The 25,591-nt window shown below is 40.3% G+C and overlaps 6 protein-coding genes across 8 annotated transcripts in view; 4 read left to right on the forward strand and 2 right to left on the reverse strand.

Moving 5' to 3' along the window:
* Nucleotides 1–407: 407 nt before the first annotated feature.
* Nucleotides 408–5,762, reverse strand: LOC115003538 (adenylate kinase 7-like). 2 transcript variants are annotated; one of them, XM_029425371.1, is made up of 18 exons: nt 5,671–5,762; nt 5,431–5,580; nt 5,066–5,180; nt 4,871–4,965; nt 4,681–4,791; nt 4,502–4,582; nt 4,313–4,401; nt 4,146–4,236; nt 3,962–4,039; nt 3,504–3,653; nt 3,254–3,382; nt 2,974–3,079; nt 2,542–2,670; nt 2,388–2,453; nt 2,022–2,219; nt 1,348–1,565; nt 862–1,020; nt 408–779 (listed from the first exon to the last, which is right to left on the reverse strand). In XM_029425371.1, the coding sequence occupies exons 1-18, from the start codon at nt 5,752–5,754 to the stop codon at nt 735–737; spliced, it is 2,094 nt and encodes a 697-aa protein (XP_029281231.1). In that variant the 5' UTR covers nt 5,755–5,762; the 3' UTR covers nt 408–734. The 2 variants fall into 2 exon arrangements, with proteins under 2 accessions (XP_029281231.1, XP_029281230.1); XM_029425370.1 differs by having other exon boundaries at nt 4,502–4,585.
* A 4,135-nt stretch (nt 5,763–9,897) lies between these two features.
* Nucleotides 9,898–14,609, forward strand: actc1a (actin alpha cardiac muscle 1a). Its single transcript, XM_029462925.1, has 8 exons — nt 9,898–10,049; nt 11,763–11,916; nt 12,033–12,161; nt 12,324–12,519; nt 12,606–12,767; nt 13,093–13,284; nt 13,986–14,167; nt 14,321–14,609. Exons 2-8 carry the CDS (start codon nt 11,788–11,790, stop codon nt 14,462–14,464), a joined length of 1,134 nt encoding a protein of 377 aa, XP_029318785.1. The 5' UTR covers nt 9,898–10,049; nt 11,763–11,787; the 3' UTR covers nt 14,465–14,609.
* Nucleotides 14,610–15,452: 843 nt separating this feature from the next.
* Nucleotides 15,453–17,263, forward strand: LOC115003985 (uncharacterized). Of its 2 annotated transcripts, none has more exons than XM_029425930.1 (6): nt 15,453–15,709; nt 15,919–16,070; nt 16,175–16,276; nt 16,343–16,504; nt 16,588–16,678; nt 16,903–17,263. In XM_029425930.1, the coding sequence occupies exons 2-6, from the start codon at nt 15,935–15,937 to the stop codon at nt 17,015–17,017; spliced, it is 606 nt and encodes a 201-aa protein (XP_029281790.1). In that variant the 5' UTR covers nt 15,453–15,709; nt 15,919–15,934; the 3' UTR covers nt 17,018–17,263. The 2 variants fall into 2 exon arrangements, with proteins under 2 accessions (XP_029281790.1, XP_029281791.1); XM_029425931.1 differs by having other exon boundaries at nt 16,924–17,263.
* A 746-nt stretch (nt 17,264–18,009) lies between these two features.
* Nucleotides 18,010–22,165, forward strand: scg5 (secretogranin V). Its single transcript, XM_029425929.1, has 6 exons — nt 18,010–18,125; nt 18,537–18,762; nt 19,580–19,729; nt 19,857–19,969; nt 20,494–20,547; nt 21,000–22,165. Exons 2-6 carry the CDS (start codon nt 18,537–18,539, stop codon nt 21,126–21,128), a joined length of 672 nt encoding a protein of 223 aa, XP_029281789.1. The 5' UTR covers nt 18,010–18,125; the 3' UTR covers nt 21,129–22,165.
* Nucleotides 22,166–22,329: 164 nt separating this feature from the next.
* grem1a (gremlin 1a, DAN family BMP antagonist) lies at nt 22,330–23,752 on the forward strand. Its single transcript, XM_029425976.1, has 2 exons — nt 22,330–22,416; nt 22,580–23,752. The coding sequence occupies exon 2, from the start codon at nt 22,585–22,587 to the stop codon at nt 23,125–23,127; it is 543 nt and encodes a 180-aa protein (XP_029281836.1). The 5' UTR covers nt 22,330–22,416; nt 22,580–22,584; the 3' UTR covers nt 23,128–23,752.
* Nucleotides 23,753–23,785: 33 nt separating this feature from the next.
* Nucleotides 23,786–25,591, reverse strand: part of fmn1 (formin 1) — a 30,042-nt gene continuing 28,236 nt past the window's right edge. Inside the window, exons 15-18 of the mRNA XM_029425835.1 lie at nt 25,341–25,392; nt 25,100–25,249; nt 24,311–24,392; nt 23,786–24,133 (exon numbers count right to left, since the gene is read on the reverse strand). Of these exons, the coding sequence (XP_029281695.1) occupies nt 24,089–24,133; nt 24,311–24,392; nt 25,100–25,249; nt 25,341–25,392 (329 nt within the window). The 3' untranslated portion in view covers nt 23,786–24,088. The remainder of the gene's footprint in view (nt 24,134–24,310; nt 24,393–25,099; nt 25,250–25,340; nt 25,393–25,591) is intronic.

Genomic DNA, 25,591 nt, shown 5'->3' on the forward strand with positions numbered 1-25,591 from the left:
GAGCCCAGTCCTGCACCAACAGAAACTTCAGTATGTAAAGTTTAGTTGTTAGTGTCTGAAGTGTGTTATAAATGTAGACTTATACCCTATCACAAAATACCTGCAATGTATTTTTTGGTACTTCTTATGTACATATTATATATTTTTTATAATATGTTAGAGCACAGTTTTAGTTTGGCACTTTAGTTGATTTACATGTTTGGGGTTTTCCACATTGAAATGATGATATTGTATTTTATTTAAAATATTTAATTTTTATTTATTTTTTAAATATATATTTTTTTATATTTATTTTCGATATCTTATTTAATATTTTTTTTATTAAAAAAACAAATATTTCTTTTAAATATACTTTATATTTCTTTAAATATATTTTATATTATTTCGATATCTTATTTTATATTTTTTTAAATTAAAAAAACTAATATTTCTTTTAATAAATATTTTTTTTACATTTTACCAGTGAAAGTAGTGTTGCCTTCATATCCTCTCTGTGCAGGACCCAATACTTTATTTTCCACTTTGGCGGCTAGTTAATAGTTAATAGTTTTTAGTTAATAAGTCAATATGTTTATAAATGCGTCTTTTTAGCTTTATGGTTCACCAAGTGGTGCAATGCATAATTTGACCTTTGACCTTCTAAAAAGGGCTGCAGGCCCTCTTTACATTTTATATTTATCTTTATTATATTGCTGTAGAATAAACACAGCCTCAAATGAACAACACGTATCGGATCATTCCTGTTGTTCCTGTTGGTTGTTCCGTAGCAGATGTTCAGCCTGCAAAAACAAAACTGCTGCATCATTGATATTTAACAAAAGGCACCTTTGCTCGATATGAGAAGGTCAAGTGTATAAATACCAAAAAGTCGACGGCGTGCTCTGGTTTGATCTTGGAGCAGTCTAACATGGCCGCGGTGAGCGAGGGCATCACGTACTTCATCAGATAGTCCCTCAGAGGAAGAGAGTGAGCTTCCAGCAGCTCGCTCTCCTGTCGCTTCACCTCGGACAGATTCTTCTGCTAATAAATATTAAAATAATAAACTTATAGCACTTTTCAAAACAAAGTTACAAAGTGCTTTATAAGACCAACATATGAGAAAAAGCTAAATACATATTAAAATGATTAAAATGCTCAATAAAATAAAGGTTTAGAGAATGTTATGTATATAAATAAGTTATAAGAAGTGAATTCAGGACACAAACTCTGTGAAAGCACATTTATAAAAATCTGTTTTTTAAGAGGGATTTAAAAGAAGATAAGGAACTCGCCAGTGAAGTCTGCTTTCTTTCTTTCTGCTCCTCTTCTTGGATTATATCATCTGTGAATGTATATCACGACACTTACCCACTCCTCATACTGAGCAGCCATCTCAGCCAGTGATGCTTCACTCCTGCGTTTCTTCTCGGCAGCCTCTGCAGCCAGTTTGTGTTTCCTCTCTTCTTCTTTCTTTCTGTCCTCCTCCTCCTGCTCCTCTGGACTCAGGCCATAGTTCTTGGGAAGCCCCACCATCTCTGTGATCTTCTTCATGACATCTGTGTACTCTGAATCACCTGCAGTAACCTCTGGAGAGGAACAAGACACACGTGCTGTCAAGAAACCTCATCGTGCTGTTTGTAAACAGTGAGATTGATTTATGGCACAAAAAAACATTGTTATCTTCCTTATTTGCCAGATGCTGGACGGAGGGAAAGATTAAAGGAATCATCACATCCAGCATGTTCATTCTTAATCAGTTTGACTATTCTCAAATCGCTTTCTTTCCAAGAGTTAGATGAGAAGATTGATACAACACGCACGTCTGTACGGCGGAGCCAGCAGCTGGTTAGCTTAGCGTAGCATAATAACTGGGAACAGGTGGGAAAAGCTAGCATGGCTCTGTCTTAAGGTAACAAAATGTGTCTCCTACATCTGAGATATGTTTTAATATTCTGTTAATGTCTTGACATTTATGCATTCTGGAGTAACGGTTGTTTTTTGTTCATGGTCTACTATGAACTGGTTGTCTTTGAGGACAGTACCAATATGTTCTGGGTGAATCTCAAGCTCATCGAAGTAGTCCAGCAGCGTTTCCTCAGCGGTGCTGAGTTGTCTGTATCTCGTCAGGCGAGGGGAAAACTCCTCCTGCGTGTAACGCATTTTCTCTGCCACGCTCTGTGGAAGTCCCCGAACTCTCTTTGTCAGAACTTCATCCGTCGCATTGAGGGCAAAAATATGCTCTGCAAAACATACAACAAGTAGAGTTAAGAAAGTGCCGGGATGTTTTGATGTTTGGCAAGTTCAGGGACTGAGGTTATTGTACATATGCACCTCCAGGGCCTGCTATGCTGTGAGAACTGAAGGTCTTCCACCTTAGTGGTAAATTAAAGTAATAAGTAATCAACAACCTGGAGTGATCTTCTTGTTGCATGAAGGTTTTTTGGACATCAAATCCTGGTTCTCCGTGTCCTCATCTGAATGTTAAAAACACCACAATTAGTTTAATCGATATCACATGGAGTAAACATTATACAGCGATGGAATGAATGGAATGAAACTTACTAGAGAAAATCAGCTTTGCTTGCTCATAAGTCTCGGGGAAGCCATCGAGAACATATCCTTGGTTCCTGCATGGCTTTGAATTCAGCGTTTCTTGCAAAATGTCAAAAACTAGATGGTCAGCCAGACGACCTAAAGGACCAATACAAACATTTTAAACCTAAAGTGAGGAACAAGAAGATTCTCTATGCAACAACAGAATATCAAATGACTAAAGGCCCCAGGTAACAAACTGTTTCCTTCCCATTACACTGACTGAACATCAATTTCTGGACAGGTTATGGATTACTAACAACACTTTCTCACTTTTATTATCTTATAGCATTGTGACCAACATATTTAGTGCACAAGTTGGAAGTAATCCAAACATCCAAACCACAACTTTCAATGTCAATAAACCAAAAGAAGTCGTTCTTACTTGTTTCTCTAACTGACCTGCGTTCATGTTCATGCTTTTGTCAAAACTTTCCAGTTTTTTCTGTGCAGCAGCTGCTTCGTCTTCACCGACATTTTCAAGGTCAGCTCCGCTAACGATCTCCTTCTGTAGCATACGGAAAGAAACAGCATGTATTTTACATTCATCATTGATTGGTGCCCTGCAAAACATATTCACTACAACTCGTTTTCAAAGAAGAACGTCCACACGGGGGCAGTATAATTCCTTTATTCACAGCATTGATAGAAAAATAAAATGCAATCTTTTTATTTTACTGACCAGTTGTGAAATCTTCTCCTCGATGACCTCTTTGATCCTGATGTGGTGTATTTGGTAATGACTGCAGAGCTTCTCTGCAACAGTTGTTTTCCCCACAGCTGGAGGTCCAACCAGGAACATTCTGATTGGCTGAGGAAATACATGGAAAAAAAGGAACTTGTGGCATCTTTTATCTGATATCAAAATAACTTTTACACCTCAAATACCTCCATACATGTGTTTGTATTGTTGTGGACTACTTCACACTCACAAGTAGCTGCCTGGTGTCCTGGTATTCTTCCACAATGCTCGCCATGTTTTCAACCATCCCAGCTTCAGACGTCCAGCGAAGACTGAAGAAGTCTTTTATGACAAAAGCATCCAGGCGGAGGTTGATGTTTAGGTACTCCAATTCCTCTGGCTGAAACCAGAGAGATGATATCAAGGGGTCATCGACACAGTATGTTTTAGATGAAATATTTACAGGTAGGATTTGCAGTCATGTTCAAAAGAGAGGCATGTTTTCATACATGTATTTAGAGCCTTTAGAGCTAGAAACAAAGATACAAAAGAATCTAGTCCTGCTTTAATAGTGTCAGATAGAAGAAATGTTCAAGGGGTGAAACATAATCTGATAATAACAGTAACCTATGTTATATTCTATTAGAAGGAATAATGAATCTATGATATTATATTGAATACGCGTGTTGAGCGGTAATCATACTGTACCTTAAAAGCCTTCATGGCGATGGCGTCCTGCTCTGGTACTTTGTTCATCTTTCCCGGCCCAAGTGTATCACTTATCATCTGAAGCGTAGAGAGTCAAAAATAAGGATTTCAGAACAACTTACACTAAAGGTAATTGTCCGTTTCCTTTAACATATTGCTGCATTAATGTTTAGAACACGATGACCTTTACTATATCCTCTAAAGTGTTCTTGGAGTCATCGACAGCAAGAATGTACTTTGACTTCGGCTTCAGTTCAATTATGTTTTGGATCACTCTGAAAAAGAAACACAGTTCAGCCCTGCAGTATTTATCTAAAGTACATACATAGAAGTGCAGTTCATTAAAATCACCCTCCAAGGTCATAGACGTGAATCATGGGGATGTGATTTGTGCCCTGTCCAAAGAGAGGAACCTTCGGGAACTGCATCAACCAGGATACCTGTTCAAAAGCATTTCACAGAAGATGATATTACACATTAGGCTATTAGGTATATTCACAAACATACAATGTATCCAGTTATTGCCACATTAATATTTACCTTAAAAAAGTAGTGAAAGAGGTTCTCTCCCTTTCCGTACTGAAGACCAGAAGCTACAACATATCCAGTAAGCTTGGACTTCTTCTGTAAGATTGAACAACGAAACAGAATCTGTGATGTTTACAGGCATATTTCGTTTCCTGGACGTTGGGACTGAACAATAAGGACTTTGCACTTACACCTTTACCCAGTTTGAGCACAAACTTCTCCAGATTATTGTGGTTTTTGAAATTAGGATGCGGCCTTCTTCTTCTGAACTCTTCCTCCGTTAGCAGAACATCTGTTTCTTCCTGAAGAGAGAAGTTATAATCACGTCGGTTGTGTTTTATGCACGGGACGAGTTTGCCTACATTCTGCCTGCAGGCTCACCGGATGCTCTGGCTTGGTCATGGCCCAGGTCATCACGCTTGAGATTAAGATGAACATTTTCCGAGACTTGAAGTTCTCCGTCTCAGCATCAAGGGCTTAAAAGATGGAAACAAAGTACAAGGAGGATTTTTAGGTACAGAGATCAAGGTATACTTAAGCCATTCCACTGAATAATCAGCCTACTCACTCCCTTACCTGTGATCGCCCATGTTGTGTCTTCAACCTGCTGTTCTGTCGTGCTTTCTGAGATGTTGTACACCACTATGTCACACTCCAGCAGGCGCTCAAGAAGCTTGTCTCGGGTTGGTGACTACCAAAAGAGATTATACAACCAATATAACATTAGTCTGTAATGTGCATTGTCCAGAAATAGAGAAATATATAAAGTTGTTATAGTCCCTGTATGCACTGGTAGCAAGTAAAAGTAGAAACACCACAACACAAGAAATAGTCCTGCATTTAATAACAAATCTAAGTGTGATCAGGTGAATGCACTAAAATAATGCATTATGCAGAATGAGTCCTTAAAAGGATATTACATTATTATTGGCCTGACTCACCGCGTAGTGTTCAAGAAGAAAACTTTGTTTTGCATCTTTGGTGGAAGAAGTAGTTCCCACTATGTGGAAAGCAGGTTCACCTCGAGGGGAAGCCTCTTCTTCTTCGGCCTCCTCCGCGTCCTCTCCGGCCACACGTGATGTCGATAAAAACTGTTAAGTAGGTCAGAAAATATACTGTAAAACTAGTGAATGACAAGTCATTTCCCATTAAAACATGCATTTAACTTTAGCTTAGCGTACCTTCGCGATGTGTTTGGAGGAATACCTGTCGACGTCGTTGATAAAAATACGTTTGGGACGAGTTTGTTGCTTTTTATCCCCCATTTTAAAAGGCTACTGCCTTTAGCTTCTTGCAGTAATGACAAACTTTATTACACAAACAAGTGTGTTAAAGCTCTAATTAGTAGTCTGCGTTTGTGACAATAACTGCTGCGTTGTGGGCCCGTTGCTATGGACTCACCCTAGTTGCTACGGCTCAGCCAATGAAATGCGTCGCTAAAAAGAATGCGTCGGACGTCACACGTTACTTTACGTAATTCACGTTCACCACGTGAACCAGGATAAAAACATACGGTGTGAAATGTTTATTTATTTAGTTGCCACATTTGAACATATTGAGAAACTTGAATAGGCCTCCCAAATATTATATTATATTATATTATGATGATGAGGATTATTCTGTAACTTATTAGTTTACTTAATTAAGGTTTACTTAATTAATTTGTGTCATTAAGTTATACCATGTGAGACATTATACTACTTTAGTACATTTATTATCAGACTGGACTGTTGCAGAGTAAATATTCATCATACTCTGTGGTTGTTATTTAACAATAATTATATAATATTATTATTATTTAGGGTCATTTTAGTTTCTTCATGCTGTTGATGTGAAGCCATAAGGTAAGAGTTTGACTATCTCGCGCTGTAGCCTATGATATAGGGCATTTAAATATGTGTTATTGACCTTATTGTACCATTTTCTACATGCATGGTGTCACACAGTGGTGGAAGAAGTACTGAGATATTTTACTTTAGTAAAAGTACAAAAGTATTGGCATCAATAATATGTATAGCCTATTATATTATTGAATCATAATCAGTGACAGATTAATGTACATATCACTTTAATGTTGCAGCTGGTAAAGGTGGAGCTCATATTAATTCCTTTATATACAGCTGGATAGCCTATAATAATACATCATCATATATTTGCTGATTATATCAATAATCTAAATCTGCAGAGTAACTAATACTATTAAATAAAATGTAGTCGAGTAGAAGTATTAAGTTGCATAACATTGAAACACTCAAGTAAAGTACCCCAAAATTGTATTTAAGTACAACACTCAAATGTACTTAGTTACATTCCACACTGGTGTCTCTAATATTCCTCTAATACCTTTATTCATTACCCCCCCCATGCAGCTCCCCGTCTAACTCCTGCCCCTTAACCCAATCACACATACAGGAGGCAGAACAATGGAGCGCTGACATGGAAACTTTCAAAGCACCCGGTATATTTATAGAGCTGACATTATCTAAGAAACGGCTGGCAGTGTTTGATGGTGTCTGCTCTACACAGCAGGTCTCAGCACTCAGGAAAACAGACCCTGTCATATAATCAAAGCACAGTGATACTGGAGGGACCTGCTGCACGGATGATTGGTTGTTCATTGCCTTGTATCGTACATTTAAATTAACCAGTTGTTCCTTTTTTAAGTCCTGTAATTCCTGAATCATCATGCACGGTTGTTGCTTTTAACAAGTGACATTATTTGATTCTTTTAGCTTCTGATTCCTGTATGTTTTGTGTCTGTTGAGGTGTTTTGGTATGTTTTTCATTCCCCGTTTGAATGGGGTCACCTGGAACCTGGAACATTTTAGGATTTAGGAGTATGAATAATCGATAAGAGCTGAAAATGCATGAAAAAGCGACATTCACACCAATAAAGTTGCTCCATAATCATTGGATGTGTAAATAAGCAACTGTTTACTAACTTGCCAAATCAACTTAAAGGTGATGATATGTAAGTGTTGTGTTCAAAACTTGTGTCCACTGCTCCCAAATTATAGCATGTTTAAAAAAAGAAGAAATATCATCCGAATCTGATTTAAAAAACTCAAAAATCAACAAATCAAATATCTGTAGCTGATGACAACATTATACTCATCAAACAGAATGTTTCTGCTGTCACATAGGTCTCATATGTCCTTTCTGTAATGTGTTGCAAATTACAAAACAGCCGCTGATGTGATTGTTTTGATTAACATGTCAACCAGCATGCAGTTGGTCAAACGCTGCCGAGCCAGCAGCTGTTTACAGCCGGCATGTGGCACATTACGATGACGGCTGTTGCTTCCAACGACAACACTGCATGTTCATCGTCAGTGGCTGTTTCTGAAATGTACTCCTCTGCAGTGACAACATTTTGTTAATGGAAGTGTGCAAAACATGGCAATCAGACTACTGGTATAAGTTATTAATCTATTAGTTATTAATCTATCTTATAGTTTTCAACTAGGAACAGTTTGAGACTATGTCATATAAACAGAAACTTGACTAAAAGTAATCAGCTTGTGGTCAAATGCAGAAGTTTCTTTTTATTCAAATACCAGAAAAGCCTAAATACCATTAACCATTGCATGTTAAATGGTAAACAAACCACCGTCATAGCAGGACTTGACTGTTAGAAAGCAATTTTTGCTAACAGCTGCTGAAGTGTGTGTGCGTGTGTGTGTGTGTGTGTGTGTGTGTGTGTGTGTGTGTGTGTGTGTGTGTGTGTGTGTGTGTGTGTGTGTTGGAGGATTCAGGGGGGCTGAGGTGCAGAGGGGGCAGCTGTCAAGACAGACAAACCGTGTGCTTCCTACACGCCCTTATAAGGACGAATGTCCCTCAAAACCATGACCCATTTAAGACCAACCTGCTTTATCCTGATAAAGCCCGGGTGATAAAGACGGGACTCTGCCAAAAAGTGCTTCCTGGACTCGAAGGGAGATGTTGACAAAACACAGCTGGCGGTTTCATCCAAAAACTAACGTGATGTCTCTGACTTCTACTTTCTGCCACGAGAACACTTATTGAAACACGTTTTGTTTGGTTGGTTTGAATGTTCATGAGTCATTCAACGACACTTTGTTGGTGGTTGTTTTTGTTTTATGCACCAGGGAAGGAAGAAAAGGCCTTAAACCTACTAAAGTACTGCACTTAGGTACTATTTGTAGGTACTTTTCTTGTGTATTTTACATTTTATATACTTTAAACTTCCACTCCACTACATTTTAAGGGGAGATCTTGTACATTTCACTTCACTACATTTATTTTAAATATAAAATTAGACGTTACTTTTCAGATTAAGATTTTACAAACAAAACATATGATCAGTTTATATAATATGATGCATATTAAAGGACAGAAAGCACTACAACATTAAAGTACTGCAAACATAAAAGCAAAAAAATGTTGTATGTTGTATGTTGCTGTGGTGATTCATGAGAAACGTTAGTGATCAGCTGGTACCAGGAAGTGAAAGTAACTCCTTGTTGTGTGAAAGCTTGGAGTAGAAATAGACAAGCGTCTCCCTTTGAGGTGCATTACAGCACATTTACAAGTGTTGATGCACATTCTTATTGCACAGGCAGTGGCCTGATAGGGCTCCAGCATGGGGACGTAGGAACTGTGGGGGACAGTGCCAGGTGACGAATATGGAGCCTGAGTTCTGAGGCGACACCTGTTACACTCCATTTCCCTAAAAGGAGACACTGGAGCCAATCAGAGCTCAGAACCAGCGCTCGTCGCTCTCTGCACAGGCCTTTCCAGGGATCTGTCGTCTGCTGGAGGTCTGGACACCAGCCTCATCACCCCCCCTTTCTTACAATATTGCCTCTCAGCTGTCTGGCATGTTTCTGGCCCCCGTCCGTCCTCACACATGCCACGACACTGGCAAACTGTCACAGGCAGGTTCCCCTTAGACGGTTCTTTAACCACACTGCTCAGACAAGATCTCAGATTACCATCGCTCCCTCCAATCACCCACAACCCTGGTGGCCTGCTTCAGCTTAGTCATATTATCACATCCTTAGGGCCCTGAAGGCCAGCTCCTCAAGGTATGAGTGGGAGAAAGATGCTGCAAGAATATGAACTTATCAAGTGTCCCGATCTCTCTGCCACCTTTAATTTAATGGGCATAAGTGGATTTAAATTCCATAAATTAAACCACACAAATAATTGACACCTAAAACAATTTAGATACAGCATACTAATGTACAGACCATTGGAGAGCGCACCTAAATTCATATCAAACTGGACGAACCCCAACTTTTTTAACCATCCCTTTAGGAAAAGGTCTTAAAGAAACGTCACACTATTTCTCCCTTCTGTCCATTGCCTATTCGTCTCCAAGGCAACATCGCTCCAGTTTTATGTCATCCCTGACACAGGATCCACTTTACAGAACCATTTTGCTAAGCAGCACTTAATTTGGGCTTGTGTGAAATGCTGAGCCCGCCCACCGGCCCCCCAGCCCCCCAGCCTCAGGACGCTGGGACATATTTAAGGTCCCCCTCACACCCTCGGCCCTTTGTCCCAGTGGAAACTCCAGTCTTGTGGTAACAACTTGGTGAGTGTCTTTGCAGTCTTTTGCGTTTCAGCTGTTGTTGTTGTTGTTTTTGGACAGTAGGGATCAGACGCCGCTGCTGTACGACATCTTACTGCCAAACATGGATTTATTCATTTTGTTACAGTTTGAAGTTGTTTCTGTGACCGGAGCTCATAGTTAGTTTGTTGGGGGAAGGATGAGAGCTGAGCATAAGACAGGGGGAAGACATTGAAGGAAAGTTAGTGCTGAACATTTCAGAGATTGTTGCAAAATATGGACACGTCATCCAGATGTATGAGCGGTGAGCTGCACTCTGCAGAGTAGGACATACTCAGAGGTTGAGGACGCAGGGTTGGGATGCTTGCTGTGGAGAGACAGGCATGAAGCCCTGACTCAACTTAGATACATCAAAATGTATATACTTTGAGATGAAATAGATAATATTAGGTTTGACTGTTTAAAGACCAAACTATTCAGTATATTACTCACAATATGTTCATTCTGAAGAAGCATTTATAACGCTCCACTGAAACCCACAATAATCAAAGTCTAGTCCGCCTGTCATGGCCAGGAAGTCTTCAAAAAGAAATGTTTAATCTAAATGGGACTTTCCTGGTGAAATGAAGATTAAAAAGTAGTTAAAAACTTCATGAAAGTAGCAATTAATGGACTAAGTACTTTGAAACAAACTATGGAAACCCCGGAATACAAATGGCCTCTTAAATAATTGTTCCACAATTCCAATTGTAAGCATGTTGTACCCTTACGATGTGTTGTACTACCCTGGAATGATGAAAAGTATTTTTGTTTGATTAAATTATCAACTAAATTGAGTTGTCTTTGACATGCAATGAGAATAAAGAATCTTATCTTATTGCAACGATGCCTTTCAAGTGCTCATTCGTCTCATTTTAAAATGCAACAGCAGCCATTTAAATTGAATGTACAGATGTTGAATGGGGAAGCCTGTATGTAGGATGTAAGGGGGGGGGGGGGGTGTAGGATGCACTTGGGATGCAGGCTGTGTCCAGAGATCCTGGAGGGATCAGAGCACATGTTCTGGCTCCAAACAGAGGAGACCACTATGTGGCGACAGCTGAGACCCAGACCTCCTCCTGCCACTTGTCAAAAGACACACCGCCTCAGCTGTTAACTGTGCTCGGGCTTAATGATGAGATACAGAGGACGGGTTGTGGGGGCAGAGGAGGGTGACAAGGGGTCCCGATGGCTAAAAATAGCCCTGAGTGTGTGTGTGTGTGTGTGTGTGTGTGTGTGGAGAGGCTGGGATATGTCCCGTTTTGGCTTTTCAGGCAGCTGTGAGACTCGGAGAGGAGATTAGAGCACTGAGAGGTGTCTTCGTACTCAACATAGTGCTACATTGTTTCAGGATTGGATGGTTTTGTTTTGTTTTTCATGTGAAATGAGACTTTAAATGGAAATATTACATCATTTCCTGCAAATAATCACTTTGATTTAAATGGAACTTTCATCAGAACCTTAAAGAGGATGAATAATGTTCAGTGTTTCGATGTAAACGACTTTGTTAATGCGTTTTCGTCAAATACGACTAGAAAGAGTCTGTATCCGTAACTGTACAAAAGCGTCCAAAAACCATATTATCATATACGTATTACTAACACAATATCAATATTAAATTACTTTAATAACATTGGTATATCGTGACACCTCAATTCCGGATCCCATAAACTAATCTTCACCCTCTGTCTCGTTCAGAAGGCCAGCCCAGAAAAGACCAAACATGTGCGACGACGACGAGACCACCGCCCTGGTGTGCGACAACGGCTCTGGCCTGGTCAAGGCTGGGTTCGCCGGTGATGACGCTCCCCGAGCCGTCTTCCCGTCCATCGTTGGACGCCCCCGTCACCAGGTAGGAATACTGACAACAGCCATGAGTTTCTGAAAGATTCAAATGTCAAAGCTTCATCACAGGCTGTCTGTGTGTGCCTTGTGTGAGATTCTGAGCTGTGTTTGCTTCGTTCTCAGGGTGTGATGGTGGGTATGGGTCAGAAGGACAGCTATGTGGGAGACGAGGCCCAGAGCAAGAGGGGTATCCTGACTCTGAAGTACCCCATCGAGCACGGCATCATCACCAACTGGGACGACATGGAGAAGGTGAAGACAAACAACAAATTCTTCAATGTTTTTCTGATTGGAGCCTAATGCATAAATATTGCCGTAATGCTTGCTTTTGTGTTGACGTGTCAATTTGATAGTCCTTTTGTGAGTCATATCAAACATATGGTTCATTTCCTCCATGTTCCTGTCTTTTGACAGATCTGGCACCACACCTTCTACAATGAGCTGCGCGTGGCCCCCGAGGAGCACCCCACACTGCTGACTGAGGCCCCCCTCAACCCCAAAGCCAACAGAGAGAAGATGACCCAGATCATGTTTGAGACCTTCAACGTCCCCGCCATGTATGTGGCTATCCAGGCTGTGCTGTCCCTGTACGCCTCTGGTCGTACCACCGGTGAGTCTCGACCAAAAGATCGCAGGCCAATAATATTCTGATAGTGTGAGTTGTCTTCTGACAAACTGCTGCTTTTCTGTGGTCAGGTATTGTGCTGGACTCTGGTGATGGTGTGACCCACAACGTGCCCATCTATGAGGGTTACGCTCTGCCCCACGCCATCATGCGTCTGGATCTCGCCGGTCGCGACCTGACTGACTACCTGATGAAGATCCTGACTGAGCGTGGCTACTCTTTTGTCACCACTGGTAAGAAAAGCCCCAACAACTAGCATGACTTATGAGATTAACATGTGTTCTGGAGGTTTAAGTACACTATATTTATTTAAAGCAAGACCACAACAAGTGACACTTGCAGTACAAGCAGTGGTGGAAGAAATACTCAAATCCTTTACTTAATAAAACATAGTGACCAAGTGTATTCACAAGGTGTATTTTCTTGCTCATGCATTAAACTTTTCATTTGTAAGAGAAACGATGTGTTATTTCTTCGTTCAGAAAGCTGTTTGTTGAGTATGATTTGTTGTCATGTGAGATTAATCGACTAAACTGTGATTAATTGTCCTCCCTCCAGCTGAGCGTGAGATCGTGCGTGACATCAAGGAGAAGCTGTGTTACGTTGCTCTGGACTTTGAGAACGAGATGGCCACCGCCGCCTCCTCTTCCTCCCTGGAGAAGAGCTACGAGCTGCCCGACGGTCAGGTCATCACCATCGGCAACGAGCGTTTCCGCTGCCCGGAGACTTTGTTCCAGCCCTCCTTCATCGGTGAGTCTCACAGCGTCATAAACCCTTTTCATATGAGGGCATCTAGTGACGCCGGAAGGTACAATTTCAGATTGACATCAACAATAACCGAGCTGAGAAAAACAATAATTTGACATTTCATAATGTAATTAAATTTGTATTTATTTGTATTTTTCTTTATATTTATGATACTTCAGTATCTTAATGTAATCTTTATTTAGCATTTCTTGACATTATATAAACATTTAATACAGTGCTTATAACTAATTACAGTGCTGGTGTATGAACAGACAATAAATAATAATATTAAATGCAGTGAAAGTAAAATGTCTTGATCAGAGACGGTGCTATTGTTGACACATAATGTACATAAATGAACACATATAATATCCTTATATCTGCTTATAGTTACATTGTAGTAGGTGTAACTACACATGTTTATATACTGTTTATAAATGCGTAATAAGGGGTTTAAAGTAAAGTCTTACCATAAAATATGTTACTGAAATATCGAATCTATTCAAATTTAATTTGTTTGTATGATTCCTTCTTTATGGCCAATTTGTTTTATTGTTTTTAACATTTATTTACTTATTTATTGCACTTGGAATCATTGCTTTCGAAAGGTGCCATATGTGTAAAATGTCTGTATTTATTCCCATATTAGCACAGATTTAATGTCAGCAGTATGAACACTCACCTTTGTCCTCTCACCTGCGCAGGTATGGAGTCTGCTGGTATCCATGAGACTGCATACAACAGCATCATGAAGTGCGACATTGACATCCGTAAGGACCTTTACGCCAACAATGTGCTGTCCGGTGGAACCACCATGTACCCCGGTATTGCTGACCGCATGCAGAAGGAGATCACCGCCCTGGCCCCCAGCACCATGAAGATCAAGGTGAGCACTGGCTTCTTAAAGGGACAGTTCACCCCAAAATCAAAAACACAGATTTGTCCTCTTACCTGTAATGCTTAGTTGACAGGAAGTGCCTGAAGTTAATTTTGTTGTCAAATGTCCTCGTACCAACCTATACTTCTCCTCTCCCTACAGATCATCGCTCCCCCTGAGAGGAAATACTCCGTCTGGATCGGCGGCTCCATCCTGGCCTCCCTGTCCACCTTCCAGCAGATGTGGATCAGCAAGCAGGAGTACGATGAGGCTGGCCCCTCCATCGTCCACAGGAAGTGCTTCTAAATCTCCAACCAGCACCAAAAAAACAAACAACCCCACAACCCCACACCGACTGCACCAGCATTTCATCCATATCTGTATTTCTACTGTGTTTATTGCTGTATATATATGTTCTGTTGTAATAAAAAATAGTTGCTTTTAACAGTAACAGTCTGGAATGTCTCAATATACAGGAAGTCAGCATTTGAGAAAGTGTTCTCTTCTCCATGGCCTTGGACTTAAAACCGTCACTCTAATTAAATCATCCAATAAATATAGTTCTTTTAGATACTTTTATTTTTTATACCATGTGTGATTAATAAAACACTTTTCAAGTTACTTTCAAATTGAAAGCTCATATCTACCACCTTCCCTATGTGCCCTGAACACAACACTATTCCTTCACTTCCTCCTCACCTGTGTCCACAGGTGATATAGATGAGCATTATAAAGCCGGCCTCCTTCATTCATCAGTGATTTTACTCAGTGATTGAAGGAGTTTGCTGAACTGCGTAGTTTTTAACGTCTCTCGGTGACATTCAAACCATGAAGGTCGCAGACAGTAATGGGATTCAGTTTCACCTTCAAATTATTTATGGGATAACTGTGAAGAGCTTTGAGAAGAAAAAGGAGAAGCTGCTCATCTGTGGTTCAAAGGTCTTTGGTGTTCCTCTGCAGTGTTTACCCAGACAATACATTGCTGAGTTTGGACTGGTGCCCTGGTGAGTTGCAGGATTAGGAACTCTATGATATTAAACTGGGACAACAGGTCAGATTAATCTTTAACATGTTGTCTCAGCTTTTTGGTGGATGCTTGTTCCTTGCTCCTGGAGCGTGCTGGGACTGTAGGCCTGTTTAGAAAATCAGGCTCTCTTCCTCGCATTAAGACCCTCAGAGTAAGATTCTAACCTTTTTACTAATATAAATGATGTTGAGGCAACAGCGCCATCTGGTGGTTTGAGAAATCACTGATTTCTATTGTGACAAAATGTAGTTAATTTGTGTTTTCAGGCCAAGTTAAATGGAGGAGAAGGGTGTCTGTCCACAGCCCCCCCATACGATGTGACAACGCTCCTCAAACAGTTTTGCAGGGAGCTGCCGGAGCCTCTGTTTCCCTCTGAGCTCCACGCAGCTCTGCTCAAAGCCCAGGCAGCTGTCCAACCTGCAGGACAGGACTTCGGCCCTCCAGCTGCTGTCCTGTTTGCTACCTGCCAGAAACTCCTCGTGTCTGCATTACCTGTTTGACTTCCTCTCCAAAGTCTCTGCGAGGTTTGAGAAAACTAATAATGAAGCACCAGTGTGATTTATATGAAGTGAAACTCTGATGTTACTCAAACAACTGAAATGTTGAAGTTTTGAAGGAGTTATCTTAACCGTAAAGCAATGGAGCTTCTTTTTCAAGAGAAAGGTCTTCAAGAGACCTACAAAGAGATTACATGTCATGTGTTTTTCCTCTTTATTTAATGCACTGCTGTCAGGTGCTCTGAAAACTTGATGACCAGCTCCAACATCGCCACAGTCTTTGCTCCGTGTCTTTTGCCGCCTCCCAACAAGGCAGAGATGTCTGAGGGGCGACTTAAACTCAGAGTTCTCGTCCTGCAAACCTTCATTGATAATCCCGATTTATTCGGTAACAAACCAAATGATTCCATCTTGACGCTATCATTTTAATTAAGGCTGTTTGAACGGACTGGATATCTGCAACAATCACATCTTTACTACGTTTGCTTCTAGGTGCGATTCCTAAAGATGTAATTGACAGTATGGAGTTCCTGATTAACTTCCCTCATCTGAAAGCTGCAAAGGGAGGACACAGAAAAAGACACAGTTTGAAAGGTAAAACATATAAAGCATTTTGTCTTAAATAAAAGCCTCTTTCATTTAATTTTCTCAAATACTTAGTGAAAACGGTGCCCTGGATTCAAGCGAGGCCAAAGGTCAAGCTTGGCGTCTCGGAGCAGAGCCAAGAGTCTCCCTCAAGAGCCCGACCAACGCTCAGGAGAAGCCTCGGCCTGGAGACTTTCCCCAATGTCCTGCTGTTTAGGACCTGTATGCCTTATGCAGGTAAACGCAATATGAAGAAGCAGGTTGTAGCAGATGTCAATTTGTTTTTGCACAGAATGTAATGCTGTTAAAACTGTTTATAGAGCACAGTTTTAGACCTGCACCGGCGTTGTTGGACAGTCACAGCCCCGTTGACAAAGAGGCATGCAAAACTCCACAAGAGGGACTGAAAAGGTAAATTATAAAAGCGTTGTAATTAATTTCACAGAATGTCTTTACAGTGTAGAACCAATGAAGTTATCAGACAGCAGGAATATGGTCTTTGTTTTTATAATATAGTATCGTCTCAAAGCCCATTAACCAGTAACTTGTGTATTCTAAAACAGTTTTCATCCTAAATCTAATGCACTTATATCGACTGTTTCTAGTTTGGTTTGTGTTCCCATCTTTGTTTTCAGAGATGTTGTTCATTTCTCCAGATTCACCAGAGGACACGATGCAGACGGCTCTCCTGTTCTCACTGGCGTCGGGAAACTGCAGCTCACACCTTGGAGAAGACGCATTTCACTATAATGTTTTAAATGGGAAGAAGTCATGTGGGTTGCTTACTGCAACATTTTAGTTTATAATGTCTGATGGACTAGTTTATATTTATAAAGTGTTTGTTATTGTCTTGACTCAGATCTTAAGTTACATTTTAATGTGTGTGTGTGTATATATGTGTTTTTATTGCACAACAGGATTATTGTAGGTGAACTGTCACCATACTTTTATATCAAGTGAATAAATGTTTATTTTTTTCTCTTTTACCTCCTGCATGTTAAACATTATACTAAAGGTGTTACAGGGTTGTCATTAGGTCATGTTTATCCTCAGTTTATCCTCAGTGTATCTTTGATGCAAACTCAAAATGCAAGGAAATATATGCCTATTGAAGCATTTAAAAAAGAAAGTGCAGATCAGTGGACCGTTTAAAGTAAACAGTCAGTATCAAGAGAAACCCTGACACAAGAGGCCCATGAAAGCAATCCATATAAGAAGTTACAGATACAGTACATATCTAGATATAAGCACAATACCAATATTATAATGTTAATGACATAATGGGAAACCTATTACTTAACCACCAGATGACCCCATAAAGCTTCTGGTCTAAAAGGAAAAGAATCGTAAGAATAAATATTGAAATTTCATCTCTGGAGACTTTCATTATGCTTCATGTCCGTGCAGTGTTTCTGAGTGCACAAAGTATTGATTTAATGTAACAGCCAATGAGAAGAGAGGGATTTTGGTATCTTAGCAACTGCATCTGAACCGTGAAGTGAGACGGATCGGCGTCCTCTCAGGTTGCGTAATGCACGCTCGTGATGACAGTGGAAATTATGTGTTTCCATTCAAAATAAAGTGGGAGAAAATGAACCGGGGAAAGAGAAAGGTTTAAGCCAATTATTTAAGAACAATTCACATCAAAATGTTTGATAAATAAACTTTAATCGGAATTGATTTCAGTAAAAATTTGAGAGAAACTGTTTTAAACTATATTTTTTCATTAGTGTTTGTGACGCAAGCTTTTATTCTGGAAACCGGAAACCATTTTTATTCTGGAAACCGGAATCCACATTTATTCTGGCCAGCTTGACACAGGTCTCGCGCAATACGCAGGTCCCACCATCAGTGCACGGTAAGACAAAATACACCTTAATTCCTGTTTTAGCCTTTTGTGATGTTTTATTGCAATAAATCCTACTGTAAATACAATAAATGTAAATAAAGAGAGCTTTTCTCATAAAATATGGTGTTTTTATGTTTAATAGACATCATGTAGGCTATTTATAGACTATTTACATCGGCCTTGGCTCTGTTTACAGAGTGAGTGGCGCACAAAGTCTTTATTCAATTTACAGACAATTTACCTTTTACTATTTATATCAACCACAACAGATAACATAAAAGCATCATATGCAAACACTCTTCTCATATTATGGGATGTGTTCCTACCTAATTAGCCTGGCATTGTGTGTAACAGAGAAGGCAGCTGTGTTTGCACATGTCCATCCTTTGCACAGTAGCTTAATGTGTTCCTTCTCCACAGATGACAGAAATGAGCTCGGCGGTGCGGTTATCGTTCCTCGGCCTCCTCCTGTGGCTGCAGCTCGGCACAGCTCCAGCCCGCAGCCCGCGCACGGCGGACCAGGTGTCTGAGGCCGAGATCCAGCGGCTCCTGCACGGTGTCATGGAGCAGCTGGGCATAGCTCGGCCCAGGGTGGAGTATCCCGCACATCAGGCCACCAACATTGTCGGGCCTCAGAGCATACAAGGTATGTAACACACATAGGAGGAGACGAACCAGGTGAAACCAGGAAAAGATCATAAAGCTAAAATCATCATAACAATAATACACTTTATTAAAAGGGGAGACGTGGACAGTAGGGAGGGTGCAAGTGCTTATATTTACACATGCTGTGTATTTATTATGATATATTATGTACTCATTTTCTTTTTGTTGTATGCAATTCTTCTTATTTTGCCTCTTATTCTGATTAAACAACCCAAACTGTGACAGCAGCACTGGATCAGAACAACCCAATACCTCTGGTTTGATTGGTGATCCCCCAATATGGATAATATAAATGATATTAGTTTTATATCATCTGTCTTTATTCTGCATTTACTTCTTTCACTTTTATTTTTTAACACAAAACATGTCAATAGAGCAATGCACAGATATAATATAATATATCTCACTAACAGCCCAAATCTCAAAGATATTTATTTTCTATCACATGACAACGAAAAACATATATTTTGTATTTTTGCTTGAAAAATTACCAAAACATGTTAAAAATAGTTATAACAATATAAAAAAATAGATTAATTAATCATGTATTTAGACTCATTCAAATACTGAACGCAAGTGATATAACTGATCATTGATGGGGCTTCATCCTGTGCTGAAACAAGTTATTATAAAATGAATTAATGTTGTTGAGACATGGAGCATATTGTCAAACATGACATTTATAACATATACATGCTTCATTGATGCCTGTACTTTCATCATGAATCGTTTTCTAGCTGCTGGGTTTTGTTGTTGTTGTTTTTGTAGTGACTGTAGTTCTTGTTTGCCTCCACAAGGTGGTGCTCACGAGGGGCTGCAGCACCTCGGCCCCTTTGGCAACATCCCCAACATTGTGGCCGAGCTGACCGGCGACAACGTTCCCAAAGACTTCAGTGATGACCACGGGTACCCAGACCCTCCAAACCCCTGTCCCCTGGGAAAGACAGGTAGCGCCTCTTGTTCTAAGCACATTATATATAAACAGATGGGCAAATGTTGCTATTAATGATGCCACAGGGCCAATTATATCTGTTTTATATTGTATTTAACGTTTGCCTCTCATCACATTCACAGCAGCAGACGGGTGTTTGGAAAACGCTCCGGACACAGCCGAGTTCAGCAGAGAGTTTCAAAAACACCAGCACCTATTTGACCCAGAGCATGACTACCCAGCGCTGGCCAAGTGGGTGAGTACAGAGCAGGACTGGAACACATGATCATGTTTGATCACAGACCAATCAAAGGCTGAAAAAAAGCTCCCAGAGCTTCAAACTGCTCATCGTGTCCAAACAAAACTCTAAAGATACATGTCATCACATATTGGAAGTGCAAAGTGATTTCTGAGTTTAAAGTTTTATTTTTTTAAATAAATTAAACACACCTAAGTGTAAGCATGTAGTGGTTTAACAGTGTGATGAGGATTTCTTCTGGTTTCATCATCTAACATTTGAAACAGAAACAATGGATGTTGCCAAGCGGCCCAGCAGCCACAGAGTTGGTCTCTCATGGTCTGCTCATGCGTGTGACGGCTTAAAAACAAAATGAAGAAAATACTTCTGCCATTTAAAAGATCACACGAAGCTTGTTGGTGATGTGCATGGATTCATTCTTGAATCTTGGTCTGGTGATTTGTGGACTATAGGAACAAAGAGAGCGGCTGTAAAACAACAGAAACATGATTTAATGTCTGAAAACTTTTGTTTCCTTTCAGAACAAGGAGCTTTTGTACCAAAAACTGAAGGGTGGACCGAAAAGAAGAAAAAGGGTATTATGTTTGTTGTCTTCTTCCTTTGTAGTTTTGTTTCTGAGAAACCACATCACCAGCACGGAAATCTACCCCTGATGTACTCTCAAAGGAATACTTCACCCACAAAATGACTATTTATATATCAATTACTCTGTGTTACCTTGAATTTGTGAAGAAAACGTTGTTTTTTTATTCGCATGCCTCCACAGTGAACGAAGAATCCAAAAAAACGGACCAAACTCTTTAACAACGAAACTATATATATTTCATTTATCCAGTTATACACTCACTACTATTTAAACACGTTCATTTAAACATGCAGAAGTGCTTTAAATAGTAAGGTTTCATGATTTCCTTCACTGTGGAGGCATGCGTGAGAAATACAAAGTGTTCTTAATGAAATTCAAAGTAACGCAGGTTGAGTAATTTATAACTTTTGTATAGTAACATATTTCCCTGCCTCCCTGCAGAGTGTCAACCCGTATCTGATGGGCCAGAGGCTGGACAACGTGGTCGCCAAAAAATCTGTTCCTCACTTCTCTGAGGAAGAGGAGGAAGAGGCGCCGACCGTCTCCGCTGCAAGCAAAACCACCACCTAAACTCCCGCGCCTGCAACACTCACTGTAACATTGAAGTATACGCTCAGATACGAGTTTTTAACACAACATATTTAAACTTTTTGGTTAACAAGCGATGGATTTGTGACTTCAGTGCCAGTACTGTAAAATAAGCAATAGTAAGCAGAGAAAAGAGAAGCAGCTTGAAAATCGTTCATGCTTTTTTATTGTATTGCGATCATATTAATTAGCTCTTCACTAATTCGGCACAACTTACTGTATATAAGGCGCTCTCATTTAAAACTCTTACACGGCACCTGGCTTTATTTAAGCATTACGATCCGAGGCCTTCGTCCAAGGAAACAACATTTTAGAGCTTTTTTTTTTGGATCCTGACAAAGAAAATGCAAAATCTCATCACAAAATCAAAACTGCTTCTCAAACATCACGCAGGTGGGACTTTGTGTTGACATTTATTTTGACAGCTGCTGTTTCAGAGTTTGAGAATGAACCGGAAAGCTCACAAAGCAAACTGTTATCATGTTATTAGTGTAAGTATCTGATCAGAATATTAAAAATCTTGTAAGGGGAAAAGATTCTCACTTTAACAAACCAATTTTAAGTCAAATAGTCACATTGCCTGAGATTCAACCATTAAACCCAAAATGCTAAAATATAAAAGTGTTAAAATATTGACTGGCAGTGTACAGTATAACTAGAAATGTATTATAAAGAGAAGTTTGAATAAAGAAATACTGATTTGAGGGAATTTGAAGTTTTTGTACGTCCTGATATAATCACCTCTGTGTCTTCACACGCAAAGATTCAATACAGATCATATTATTGGAAGTTAATTATCAACTGTAGCAGCTTTGCTTTGTCATGTAAAGGTTGACCGTGAACCACGTCACTGTAGCATGGCACATATTGTAGCTCTTACTCTGATTAGTATCTGTTCTCCTCACTGCAGTCGTGAGTCTCTACAGGCAGCACTGAATCTGTTGACGGCATCTTGCCAACAAAAACGTTTGTGTTATGTTTTGTTCTGTACAGTCAAATAAACGATTTATCTGCATTGACAACGTTTGGAGTTGTTCTTCTTTCACACAGATAAAGGTAGGATCAGGGTTTGAGGGAGAGAGGGGGGGGGGGGGGGGGGGGGAGATTGGGGGCGTGTCCTGCTGAAGCTCTGAAGCTCAAGACAGTTTAGAAACCCCCTCAGCATGTCATTCATAAAGCCACTGCCCAGGAGCAAGAACCTGGACAACAAACATGCTGTGAACTGACTGTCTGGATAAAGTTTTCTCGTGAGGAGCTTAAATAACAACAGGTAACTTCATTTAGTAACCGCTGGTAACTGCTTTAATGGTCATTTATTTGCTGCTTGTTTGGTGCGTAATTCTCGCGTAAAAGTTGTGCGTAAAATCCTCACATAAACTGCGTAAAATTCTCTCCATCAATTCTCTTTGTGTATTTTTTTTTCTCTCCTTCAGCTTCAATGATGAAGACACCATCAGTGCTGATCTCTGCAGCGGTGTTGGCGCTGCTGCTCAGCCCGCTGAGGAGCGCAGATGCTGTCACCTTTCAAGGCGCATTCCCGCACCCAAACAAATACAACCCAAACGAATCGGATAGATGCCAACAACCAGCAATCAGTGGACTAATTTCCCGTGGGCCGGGTTCTGTAACCTCAACCGACGAGGTGCTGGAGTCCAGTCAGGAGGCGCTGCACGTCACGGAGCGCCGGTACCTGCGGCTTGACTGGTGCAAGACGCAGCCGCTCAAGCAGACCATGCAGGAGGAGGGCTGCCTGAGTCGCACCATCATCAACCGGTTTTGCTACGGACAGTGCAACTCCTTCTACATCCCGAGGCATAATTACCAGGACGGAGACGCCTTTCAGTCCTGCTCTGCGTGCAAACCCAAAACCTTCAGCACCGTCACTTACACCCTCTTCTGCCCGGGTCAGATACCCAGCACCAGGAAGAGACGGATCCAGCGCGTAAAGCAGTGCCGTTGCACAACAATCGATACGGATTAGACGCAAACTGACGCATCCAGGTTGATAATATCCGCTTCCATTGGAGGGAAAGTGCAGTTTTGCAAAAATATAAACCGGAAAGTGTATTTTGCTTAAAGGGCACTTGAGAATAAAGTGGGAATAGGAAGGTGAGGAATTTACCTGAGCCCTTTTTTAAAATCATTATAATGGGGAGAAAATGTTGAAAGGAAATATACATACGTGGTTGATTAAGGTGTAATTTTCTCTCTAAAATACATGAAACTATATGAGCTGCAATTAATAATCCATCACATTGTCCAGATATCTTGTTAATTATCAGTCATTGCTTCCACAAAGTTTTTCTTTTGTGTGTTTGAGATTTGGAGGATTTGTTGTCAGAAGGTTTAAGATGCAGTGTTGCCAAAGTGAACTGAGGCGGCTGTATATGTTGGAGACATCCAGGCTATGGATCATCACAATATAAGTATAAGGACACATCTTCAAAGGACTCGGTGGTTGTATTGTTTCCACTGTGTGGGATGATGATTTTTATTTTTATTTTTTACAACCTGCACTGCTAAATGCCACTTCATTTCATGACTGTGTATAATATGTATATCCTGTATTGTAAAGTTGCTTGTGAATAAAACAAGCTGTGAAATCACATATTTTCTGATCAGTGATTTTATTCGTAGAAAGAAAAAATACTCTAGGAGGATTTAAAGACGTCAAAATCAACGTAGAAAGTGCAACACACAGATATAAATACAGCGTGGAAGTTTATAATATTAAATTCTAAATATTGCACATGTACATTTAAAATCTTTCAAATCAAAGTACATTTTTAGGTAGTGAATTATATTACAGAGCTGTCAGTGAATGGAAAACAAGATGTCATCGTCAGGAACAGAGCAGCAAAAGAGTTTTTAAAATATATTACGTTCATCCAGTCTGATCCAAGATGGCTGTAATGATCCTGATCAGCTTTATGTTCCTTCTCTCAGGTTGAAGACATGTTGGCTTCTTTCTGACGCAGCCTCTCTTTCTGTGGGGAGTAAAATACGATCACAATCAGGAGACAACATTTACTCAAAGCAGCATGAATGATGCTGTCTGCTTTCATATGTTCTATGGAGACATAGAAGTATGAGTGTATTATATATATGAGTATATGTGCATGTATTTATTGTACATTGCAGGTAATCTGAGTTTTTAGTCTCACCAGGCTGTTGGGGTTGATCTTCCTGGTCTCCACCTTCTTCTCTGATGTGATCCTCTTCACTGACAGCTGAGCCTCTTTTAATCTGCAAGGCGTCAAACTCATTGGTTTGACTTTGGCATGTATATTACAAATTAAGTTCTTTACAGTATAAATTCAATGTATCAATGTCACATTTTATAGAAGATAAATAAATAAAATAAGGTCAGTAATTGAAACACAATGACATGAGGTTACAAAACATTGGATTTTTACCTCCACCAAGTAGATTATGTTTTCGGGTTCAGTTTGATTTTCTGTCTGTTTGTCAGCAGGATTACAGAAACACTACTGGCCCGATTTTCATGAAACTCGGTGGAGGGGTGCAGCACGGGCCAAGAAAGAACCCATTGAATTTTGGAGCGGATCTAAATCCATGGGAGGATACACACATTATTTTTCACTTATGGAAACGGCCTTGGTGGAGGTCTGCGCTCTTCGAGTGCCTGACTGCAGGATGAAACCGACTGGATCCACCTGCAAGTTTTGTGGCATTTAAAAAATGTTTTTTTCCCCCGGACATTGTTATTATTGTAATTCTGAGCTGGAGGCATTTTTCTGAATTGAATCTAAACTACTATACAAGGGCACTGGGAGAGAGCAGACAATACAATTGAATGGGTTCTTCCTTGGCCCGTGCTACTCCAAGTTTCATGAAAATCGGGCCAGTAGTTTATCCTGCTGGCAAACAGACGAACCAACAGAAATAACCTCCTTGGCCGAGGCAGTTGATGCACTCGAGCCCTCTGATACCTTTCTTTAGAGATGTTCTTGTTCTCCTTCTTCCACCGGGCCTTGAAGTCGGCACAAAACTCAAACCAGAGCATGAAGAGATGACCGGCGGTCACCTCCTTATCTCCCATCTTGGGCTTCAGTCCAAAGTACAGAGTCAAGTCCTGAAAACTGCAAGTATAAAAAAAAGAAGAAGAGAGGATTAAAACAAATACAATAAAATAAATGGACACAAAATAACAGCATCTTTTAATTCTCCAACCTTTTCTGTACAGTCGTCAACTGATCGGAAGCTTCTGCGTGTTCTTTTCGTGCTGCAATAAAAACCAAACAGACGAGGAAGCAGTTTAGTCATAGCCACACACCCCTCCCCCCAAACAACTGCTTGTGTTTTAAACAGTTATAATCCCGACAGAGACTCTGTTGACGTGCACAATAATATCTTGTATGATGACGACCGTGTCAACTGGAGCCAGGGAAACATTTGGTACCTTCGATTTTATTCTGCTGCAA

This window comes from Cottoperca gobio, chromosome 24 (assembly GCF_900634415.1).
Source record: "Cottoperca gobio chromosome 24, fCotGob3.1, whole genome shotgun sequence".
Taxonomy (NCBI): domain Eukaryota; kingdom Metazoa; phylum Chordata; class Actinopteri; order Perciformes; family Bovichtidae; genus Cottoperca; species Cottoperca gobio.